The sequence below is a fragment of the Xyrauchen texanus genome, chromosome 17 (genome assembly GCF_025860055.1).
Source record: "Xyrauchen texanus isolate HMW12.3.18 chromosome 17, RBS_HiC_50CHRs, whole genome shotgun sequence".
NCBI lineage: Eukaryota > Metazoa > Chordata > Actinopteri > Cypriniformes > Catostomidae > Xyrauchen > Xyrauchen texanus.
Genome location: NC_068292.1, coordinates 44,731,560 through 44,742,501, shown reverse-complemented (window position 1 = coordinate 44,742,501; position 10,942 = coordinate 44,731,560). Strand labels below are relative to the sequence as shown.

The window sequence follows — 10,942 nt, the reverse complement described above, 5'->3', positions numbered from 1 at the left end:
AAATGATACAGTTGTGTTGTAATGTGGTAACAGCGCAACACTTCATTGTGAAGCGTGTTATTGCAGCACCCCCTAGTGGCACCAAATAAAACTGCAAATATAATCACTGTTTCCAAACTAGTTTCAGAAACATCCCCTGAGACTTCCACTTCTGGAGCACTGATGTTGCACTCCGCCGCACCCCTTTTACACCTGTAAACTGACTCGACATAAACGAGGCGTGCTCAGGATTATCACAACAATCACAAGCAAAGAATAAATATCACTGATGTACAAATGCAAATGACTTGTTTTGATGTTGGAAGTCTGTGCACAAGCTTTCAAATGATTTCACTGGCAAATCACAGCAGTCGTTTTTCAAGTCTGTCCTGACGGCGAAGACAATTGTCAAGAGCGAGCGTTATTCAGAGTGTTTGTTTGTGCTCAGCTGGTTTAAATGAAGAAGAAAAGCAACTGCGGTTCCACCAAACACATTTATTAATTATATTTTCATAATGTTCTCATAAATCGGTCATAACATCACACATAATAAAATTGTAACATTGCAAATTACGCAAGTGTTTACCATCTTGTTGCACTTGTGATTATCTAAAGCATTTAAGCGATTTATGATGAAGCATTTGTCCATACAATATTTAGCAATTCGCCTGATATAAGGCAAGTACGATATTGAGGCATATTTTAATGAAATGCAGAAATATTTTCATGTAAAAATGTTCAAGAATTTATAGAAAGCACAGTTTGATATTTCAGTTACACTTTCATTCTTTTCAACCCTGATTAAGAAGTTTATTAATGCAATTACAAACACTGCATGTAGTCTGAAGGTGACGTCCGTGGCTATATGGGAGGATGTGCGACATAAAAGTACATTTGACTTCTTAAAAAAATGCATGTCACGCTGGATTTCTTTATAATGTTCAAACATCGTGAAGTCCACACACCAAGTTTGCAGGCACTGATATATCTGTGGGGAAAATAGTGAAAACAGAAGGATTTATTTTAAGGCATTTTATTTTATTAACCCCTATTTGCCCAATTCACACTACTTAGTAGGTCCTCATGGTGGTGCGGTTACTCGCCTCAATCCGGGTGGTGGAGGACGAGTCTCAGTTGCATCTGAGAGCATCAAACCACGCATCTGATCAAGTGACTCGTTGTGCATGACACCGCGGAGACTCACAGCAAGTGGAGGCTCATGCTACTCTCCACTATCCACACACAACTCACCACACGCCCCATTGAGAGAACCACTAATCACCACCACGAGGAGGTTACCCCATGTGACTCTACCCTCCCTAGCAACCGGGACAATTTGGTTACCCCATGTGACTCTACCCTCCCTAGCAACCGGGACAATTTGGTTACCCCATGTGACTCTACCCTCCCTAGCAACCAGGCCAATTTGGTTACCCCATGTGACTCTACCCTCCCTAGCAACCGGCCCAATTTGGTTACCCCATGTGACTCTACCCTCCCTAGCAACCAGGCCAATTTGGTTACCCCATGTGACTCTACCCTCCCTAGCAACCGGGACAATTTGGTTACCCCATGTGACTCTACCCTCCCTAGCAACCGGGACAATTTGGTTACCCCATGTGACTCTACCCTCCCTAGCAACCAGGCCAATTTGGTTACCCCATGAGACTCTACCCTCCCTAGCAACCGGGCCAATTTGGTTACCCCATGTGACTCTACCCTCCCTAGCAACCGGGCCAATTTGATTACCCCATTTGACGCTACCCTCCCTAGCAACCGGCCCAATTTAGTTACCCCATGTGACTCTACCTCACTAGCAAGCAGGCCAATTTGGTTACCCCATGTGACTACCCTCCCTAGCAACCGGCCCAATTTGGTTACCCCATATGACTCTACCCTCCCTAGCAAGCAGGCCAATTTGGTTACCCCATGTGACTCTACTCTCCCTAGCAACCGGGCCAAATTGGTTACCCCATGTGACTCTACTCTCCCTAGCAACCGGGCCAATTTGGTTACCCCATGTGACTCTACTCTCCCTAGCAACTGGGCCAATTTGGTTACCCCATGTGACTCTACTCTCCCTAGCAACCGGGCCAATTTGGTTACCCCATGTGACTCTACTCTCCCTAGCAACCGGGCCAATTTGGTTACCCCATGTGACTCTACCCTCCCTAGCATCCGGGCCAATTTGGTTACCCCATGTGACTCTACCCTCCCTAGCAACCGGCCCAATTTGGTTGCTAAGGAGACTCACAGCACGTGGAGGCTCATGCTACTCTCCACGATCCACACATAACACACCACACGCCCCATTGAGAGCGAGAACCACTAATCACCACCACGAGGAGGTTACCCCATGTGACTCTACCCTCCCTAGCAACTGGGCCAATCTGGTTGCTAAGGAGACCTGCCTGGAGTCATCAAATCTTCTCAGATCTTTAATACTTCACGTTAGGGCTTTGTTCAAACGAGGAAGAGTGATATAGAGATAGAAAACCCTCATTTTCTCACATCAGAGCGCTCTCAATAAGAGCAAGAAGCCGCACCTTGACAAGTCAAACCAGATTGAAACTGGTTCCACTCACTAATAGATGCAACATGTCTGAACTCATCCCGCAACTGCCTCGAAACCTTCAAGAGAAACACATTCATCGGTCTTTATCAAGTGACACTTCATGTATAAATTGGTGCTGTACCTATTTTCTTGGGTTTGGGTAGATTGAGATTGTTCATGATGTTCACAAACTCATCCATTGTTTTGGTCAGGCGAGGGTTAAACTTCTTCTCCTCGTCAACAGTGGACACCGTTTGACCTTCAGTGTGCAGACGACATCCAAATAAACAGCAAGATAATTCATAGAGAAGAGACACAAAGTACAAAGTCCTTGTAAACAGCTGATAAACGCACATTGTATATTCATGAAAGCCACTCGAGCTCGTGTGTTGCAGTGATTTTATTACGGCACTCAAGGTGACTTGAGGTGAAAATCACATCCGCCTCTCGTGGTGATACATTGATTTAGTAAAGGTGACTGAAAGCATGTTTACACGTACCCTTGTAGTCATGTGCGGGGAAGATGAAACAATGCCCAGGTAGCGTGAAGATCCTCTTATGAACAGACTCGTACAATCTCTTTGGACAACCTGAAACAAGTGAGATGAAACACTTCACCGTACCGCCATCATGTGGACATTCAGAGTTTTACAAAACACTCTCTCTCTCTCACTCACTCACTCACTCACTCACACACTCACTCACCCACCTCACACACTCACCCACCTCACACTCTCTCTCTCTCACACACACACTCTCTCTCTCTCTCTCTCACTCACTCTCTCTCTCACTCACACACACTCTCTCTCTTTCTCACATTCTCTCACTCACTCACTCTCTCTTTCTCACACACACACACACACACTCTCTCTCTTTCTCACTCACACACACACACTCAATTTCAATTTTCAATTTAAAAGTACTTTATTGGCATGATTGTGTTTACATACAATATTGCCAAAGCATTAATACACAAAACAGATAATGACAAGACAAATAATAATAATAAAATAGTAACAAATAGCAATAAAGATAGAATTAAAATAAGGTGCCAGGTAATGAATAAAATCAAATAAAATAAAAACTATAATAACAATATACACTATACAATATAAAATAAAATATGCATTTAACAGGACATTATGAACATAAAAGTATAAAACTCTCTCTCTCTCTCTCACACACACACACACACACTCACACTCTCTCTCACTCACTCACTCACTCACACACACTCTCTCTCTCTCTCACTCACACACACTCTCTCACTCTCTCACACACACACACACACACACACACACACTCTCACACACACACACTCTCTCTCTCACTCACACACACTCTCTCACTCTCACACACACACACTCTCACACACACACACTCACTCACTCACACTCTCTCTCTCTTTCTCACACACACACACACACAAACACACTCACACTCTCTCTCACTCACTCACACACACTCTCTCTCTCTCTCACTCACACACACTCTCTCACTCTCACACACACTCTCACACACACACACTCACTCACCCACCTCACACACTCACCCACCTCACACACACACACTCTCTCTCACACACACACTCACTCACACACTCTCTCTCTCTCTCACTCTTCAAAAAAAGGAATGCAGTACCAACCTTGGCCACCAGGTGCCACTATCAGTAAACATGTAATCTTGTGCTTTAAATGCTTTATCTGTTGCTATATGTAATGTGCAGAATTATAAAAAATATATTTTAATTTAACAAGTTGTTTACGCTTTTTAAACACACTGTCTACTGCAGAAGTGACGAGTTCGATATGAAGAATGTCAAATAAATATCCAAATATTGTTGGTCTGTCTAAACATGAGCTAGACAGTTAGGCCGATATAAGAAGTGCTCATTCCAAACAAATTGGTGAGGGGAGAGGAATCACCTATAGTATCGCTCCCCGGGTTCTGCCGGGGGAAGATTTTTATTAAAATATATATTTTATAAAATTATGGTCTAATTATACATTTAATGGTTTTTAACTATTAGTAGTTTAGCAACTTGATTCATTCTCGGGTGTTCATGTTAATGTTAATGCATGAGTCAGTCGACTAAAGGCACATTCAGACGGACGACTGCAATGGAGATATAATGGGAGATACTCTCACATTAACACATTTTCCACCCAGTTTATCAAAATGAAATGTTTAGGGTGAAATAATTAAGAGAAAGCATTAAAAGCATTTTTTTTTTAAGAGAAACAAAAAAAATTTAAGAGAGAAAAAAATTAAGACAGGCTCAGGAAGGAACTGAGACACAAATTTATTTATTTATTTTCACTTTATTTCGTTTTTTTTTTCACCTTGAGGTTCAGAGCTTCCGTAACACGCCCACAAGGTCTGGCTGACCACGAACGAACAGGAACGCGTTCAACGCATGCGCAGTACAACTGCTCTGTGACTGGCTCAGTGTCTCGTTTGGAAGGCTGCAGTATACAGAGTGTCCTGTATATGTATAGTTCTTAATTCTGTTAATTTTGTTGTTAATTTATTTTATTTACTTGTAATATTTTGTATTAATATCGTTTTACTTTTATAATGTTCTTATTGCAATTATTGTTATTGTCATTCTGTGATTTTGATACCAAATAAAAATTAAAAATAATTATAAAAAAGACTGTCCTCAAACTGTCCTGTAAACAAATCTCGTTTACGAGACGGCCTTCGTAGGACAAACGGAAGCGGAACTTAACATGGTTGCTATGACAACACGCCACTCTTTAATAAGCGCGAGCGCTTTGAGTGAGAAAGGAACAAAGTCAATCTGGAAGGGAATATGAGGTACATTTTAGGAGTTATAATGATGTAAAGAGAATCGAAAATAGATTTTACAGGTGTACTTTTAGACTAATACTTTAGTTTAATTATATATTAATATAATTACTCTGCACCCGTCTCCTGAGGTACTTCAATACGGGAATTAACATTCCTTGCATTTGAACATCATATTTACAGGCAAATTGGCGTCATTTTTCCCGTGAATTAAAGTCACATTCGAAGTGTAATACTCCCTTTTTTGGAACAAGACAGGCTCGATGATTATTCGGCCGACAAATGTGTCCTCCGAAGGACGCACACTCTTTCAGTACGATCAGAGCCAGCGTCACGTGATTCACGTAGACTTCAGATAGTTCCAGGAAGTGCTTTGGCGGGCATTTCAAACTGTTAGAGTAGAGTGACAGAACTGCGATTTCTGGTAATTAGTAGTCAATAAATGCATTTATTTGATATATTTATGTAACACACTGACATATGTATGTAGCATGAGTATGTTGTTACAGCGATGTTGTTTTTTTAAAGATCAAATCAGCTAATATTTGAGGATTAGTGTTCAGCTACCGTTATTTGCCTCAACTTATTTCAGGCTAGGGTTTCTGTTGCCTTTTTATGTTACCTCATGTTCATTGTTTTCACTAATCTCATGGTAACTAATGTCATATTTATGACTTTTCAGATAGTACAGAGACAGGCTGGTGACAGGTGATGTCCAGCTCGCACCGCACAATGGGTCAATGAACTATTAACTATTAGCAGCAGTTCAAAATGTAAAATTTAGTGAAATGAAGCTTCTTGTTTACAATTCTTACAATTCTATATATAGTAATATAATTATTTATGTATTATAAATATTATATATCTAATGTATAATTCTTACAATACTTATTCATATACACAATATATTCAGCTTTAAAACAACTTAAGCATACTCGTATATAAACTGCCGTTCAAAAGTAATGAGGCTGAAAATTCAGCTTGGCATCACAGAATTACATTTTAAAATACATTACTTTATCCAGCTACGATCCTTGCCTAATCTGTTAGTTATCCGATAACATCCCTTATCTCCTAATTTAATGAGTAATACTCAACTATAAGGTTTTAATTTACAAGTTATTTTTATTTAGATGTACTGATAATATACAGAATAAGATAATATTATTCTTTAAACGTCTCACCTTTTAAAAGTGCGGCGCAAACGGTTTGTTCTGCTGTATCTCTACGGCGCATGCATGTGTTTGCTGCTACTTCCGGGAACTATTGAGAGGCTCCACGAGCCGCCATTGCTGTAAAAAAATGTTCCATTGGAGTCAATGGAGTTGTCGTAACTCTCTCTCTATATGGCTCTGAGTACGGTCAATGGCCAGCGCATGCGCAGTCAACGCGCACAGCCGAGGACCGCGCGCCGTTGATGATGCAATTTGCGTCACACATATTACACGTGGAGCATTACGCAACACGCACACACGAATACTTTGGCCTTTACACTGACAAGTCAAAACAAACTGTTTGTGTTGAGATAACATAGTAATTTAAGGTTAAGAAAACTCATTTCAAACATTTAAAACCACTGTACGCGACTGAATCAAGTTCAGCCATAGACCTATTTTTTAGAGAGTGGAAACGCTGCCTTGATTATTAAATATCAAGATATATTAAATATTGGGAAATTACCATTCCATGCGCCACTATTCGATTATCAAAATCACTATTCATGCGATAGAGGTCTTCAACCTGGTCCGAGCTCAACGAGGTCTGACAAACCATCCGGTTTATGTCAGGGCGAGTTAGGGGCTGTTCAAACATGCATTTGTGTGCATCTGCGCTGTTTTTCTATTAGATCAGCAATACGGTTCGCCGGCTGAACTATTTGCGTTCACTGCCTCATGGAAACTGTCCCGTGCATACAATGGCAGTGACGGTTTCAATATTTTTGTTTGACTTGAATAACGTTTAAGGAAATTCCATTGCAATAAACATCGTTTATTCCAGCGTCCCGACTCCAGACGGAAAAACTGATTACCCGTTCATGAAACCTCGCTGTTAACCAAATGGTAACTGTGCACATCCCAAATTAAATATGGGTCAATGACATGATGATCATTTGTTTGTCCATGTGATGAGGAGGAGGGTGTGGCCGGCCCGTGAGGGTGCACGGCCGGCGCTGAATCAGAGAGAGAGAGAGAGAGAGAGATAAGGGGGAGCTGGAGATGCCAGTTCAAGAGAGAGAGAGTGAGAGAGAGAGCGAGTGATAAGGGGGAGCTGGAGATGCCAGTTCAAGAGAGAGCGAGTGATAAGGGGGAGCTGGAGATGCCAGTTCGAGAGAGAGAGAGAGGGAGAGAGAGCAAGAGAGAGAGCGAGAGAGAGTGAGATAAGGGGGAGCTGGAGATGCCAGTTCGAGAGAGAGAGAGTGAGAGAGAGCGCGAGAGAGAGATAAGGGGGAGCTGGAGATGCCAGTTCAGAGAGAGAGAGAGAGAGATAGAGAGAGTGAGATAAGGGGGAGCTGGAGATGCCAGTTCGAGAGAGAGAGAGAGATAAGGGGGAGCTGGAGATGCCAGTTCGAGAGAGAGCGAGTGATAAGGGGGAGCTGGAGATGCCAGTTCGAGAGAGAGAGAGAGGGAGAGAGAGCAAGAGAGAGCGAGAGAGAGTGAGATAAGGGAGCTGGAGATGCCAGTTCGAGAGAGAGAGTGAGAGAGAGAGCTCGAGAGAGAGATAAGGGGGAGCTGGAGATGCCAGTTCGAGAGAGAGAGAGAGGGAGAGAGAGAGATAGAGAGAGTGAGATAAGGGGGAGCTGGAGATGCCAGTTCAAGAGAGAGCGAGTGATAAGGGGGAGCTGGAGATGCCAGTTCGAGAGAGAGGGAGAGAGAGCAAGAGAGAGAGCGAGAGAGAGTGAGATAAGGGGGAGCTGGAGATGCCAGTTCGAGAGAGAGAGAGTGAGAGAGAGAGCGAGAGAGAGATAAGGGGGAGCTGGAGATGCCAGTTCGAGAGAGAGAGAGAGGGAGAGAGAGAGATAGAGAGAGTGAGATAAGGGGGAGCTGGAGATGCCAGTTCGAGAGAGAGAGAGAGATAAGGGGGAGCTGGAGATGCCAGTTCGAGAGAGAGAGTGAGAGAGAGCGAGATAAGGGGGAGCTGGAGATGCCAGTTCGAGAGAGAGAGAGAGAGAGAGAAGGGGAGCTGGAGATGCCAGTTCGAGAGAGAGAGAGAGTGAGAGAGAGCGAGATAAGGGGGAGCTGGAGATGCCAGTTCGAGAGAGAGAAAGAGGGAGAGAGAGAGCGAGAGAGAGTGAGATAAGGGGGAGCTGGAGATGCCAGTTCGAGAGAGCGAGAGAGAGAGAGAGATAAGGGGGAGCTGGAGATGCCAGTTCGAGAGAGAGAGAGTGAGAGAGAGCGAGATAAGGGGGAGCGGGAGATGCCAGTTCGAGAGAGAGAAGAGAGAGAGAGAGAGAGAGATAAGGGGGAGCTGGAGATGCCAGTTCGAGAGAGAGTGAGAGAGAGCGAGATAAGGGGGAGCTGGAGATGCCAGTTCGAGAGAGAGAGAGAGAGAGCAAGATAAGGAGGAGCTGGAGATGCCAGTTCAAGAAAGAGAGAGAGAGAGAGAGAGAGAGAGAGCGAGATAAGGGGGAGCTGGAGATGCCAGTTCAAGAGAGAGAGAGAGAGAGCGAGATAAGGGGGAGCTGGAGATGCCAGTTCAAGAGAGAGAGAGAGAGAGATGGCGTCCGCCAGAGGGCGGTTGAGGACCAGGCGCCAGCACATCTGTGAGCTGGTGAGCAAGACCTTCTCTCTATGTGTGTGTGTGTGTGTGTGTCTCCGCTCCCCACGCCTCTCCTCGTCTCCCCCCCAGGTTCACAGAAGGCGGGGTGGACCACCGGCTGACAGAATGCTCATAAGTGCAGGGTCTCCCCTCCATGTTAGTCAGACCGGTGAAGCCCCACCCTGAATCGGGAAGGGGAGGAGTGTGACAGGGAGGCGGGCATATCATTGTCATATCATTAACTCACAATATTTTACCTTTTTGGAGCAACCTAAAGAAAACATCTTGATATTTGTGCCTCAAAAATGCATGTTTTTGTTTGTTGTTGTTTGTGTAAAAAGTATTTTGAACTAGATGTCTCATGTTTATCACCTCGGACAACCTCATTTCTAAACGAGCCATATATCGGCCAGTCACCTTGCTGAAAGTCCGTTCGTCCGCAGCCCCGTATGAGGAGCGCGTCACCGGTGAACGCCATACAGTGATCTCCAGTGACGTACGTTACACATCCGTCCGTGTGTCCCGGAGTCTCGCGCACCGTCAGACACTGAAACAGATCAAAGGTGGAGATGTACATAAGAGTGATCAGACTAGAAGCGCTTTAATCATTAGATAACTGACCAGCCAATGTCTAAACTCTTGTTTTAATAATGCTATAAAATATCACACCATCAATAAAACAGATGAACTCTGGCATGAACAAACTGTGCTTTATCTGTATCTTGCACATAAAAGAATATGGCAGGTTAAATACAGCACTGTGGCAGGGCGAAGGGCGGGGTCATGATCATACACACCCGGTCCCGTATTAGGCTAATCAAGCCTCCCGAGAGGGTTAAAGGTCGACTGCAGAGGGTCGTGCGGGAGAGAGAGATCGTTTACGGACATGTCCGTCATGTGTGTGTTTATGTTGTCTTTTAAGTTTACTATTAAAATATGATTTACATCATCAAGCCGGTTCTCGCCTCCTCCTTTGCATTGATCCCTTTACACTGGTGCCGAAGCCCAGGAAGGAGGAGGGATACGCCGTAGTAGAATTCTCGCCACTACCGTCCACCCCAACGGAGCAGCCGCGGCTGTCTGCCGGGGGACGAGGAGCCCAGCCGCCTGAACGAGGACGATGGCCGCCGACCGCGAGGGGAGAACGGGCTCCTAGCCGACCGCCTGGAGCGGTCAGGGCCGCTGCCAGGGGCGCAGGAGTCGCCTACCGGCCGCTGAAACGCGGCAGGGTTTAAGACCGCTGACCGCGAGCGGGGAGGGGCTCACTGGCGACCGCCTGCAGCTGGAGAACCGCTGCCAGGGGTGAGGGAGACCCCTTCTGTTCCCGAGAACGCGGCGGGGCGTTCCGTCCGCCAGGGGCTGGAGGACTGCCTCAGATCCGCCCGGAGAGGCGTGGCTGTCATCCGATAGAGGGTGGAGGAGTGGCCGAGGAACAAGCTGCGGCGTATCGGAGAACTGCCGAGTTTTTTTTTTCATCTCTCTCTCTCCTCTCTCTCTCTCTCACTGTCGCTCTGCGTTGGCCTTTTCCCTCTTTTAAATTGTATAGTTTTGGGGGGGGGTGTTTGCTGTCCTTTTCTGCATGGCGGCTCATTTTAGCTTATCGCGGCCCATTTGTCACGTTTCGGGGCCGACCCACCGGCCCACTCGGTTCTCCCGATGGCCAGTCCGCCCCTGAAAGTGTGTCGGCCCACCGGGAAAATGTCCGGTATGCCAGATTACCGGCCCACCGGGAAAATGTCCGGTATGCCAGATTACCAGCCCTGCCTAGAATATTCCTTTAAACATCCAAACAGGAGAGAACTCATTACAGATTAGTGTTTTGCAATTCTTCATACATGTTTT

At 45.1% G+C, this 10,942-nt stretch overlaps 1 protein-coding gene across 1 annotated transcript in view; it reads right to left on the bottom strand.

The window, feature by feature from the left end:
* Positions 1-447: 447 nt before the first annotated feature.
* Positions 448-10,942, bottom strand: part of LOC127658070 (persulfide dioxygenase ETHE1, mitochondrial-like) — a 12,674-nt gene continuing 2,179 nt past the window's right edge. Inside the window, exons 3-7 of the mRNA XM_052147170.1 lie at positions 10,936-10,942; positions 9,518-9,647; positions 3,034-3,123; positions 2,676-2,792; positions 448-967 (exon numbers count right to left, since the gene is read on the bottom strand). The exon at positions 10,936-10,942 is cut by the window's right edge and continues 142 nt beyond it. Of these exons, the coding sequence (XP_052003130.1) occupies positions 921-967; positions 2,676-2,792; positions 3,034-3,123; positions 9,518-9,647; positions 10,936-10,942 (391 nt within the window). The 3' untranslated portion in view covers positions 448-920. The remainder of the gene's footprint in view (positions 968-2,675; positions 2,793-3,033; positions 3,124-9,517; positions 9,648-10,935) is intronic.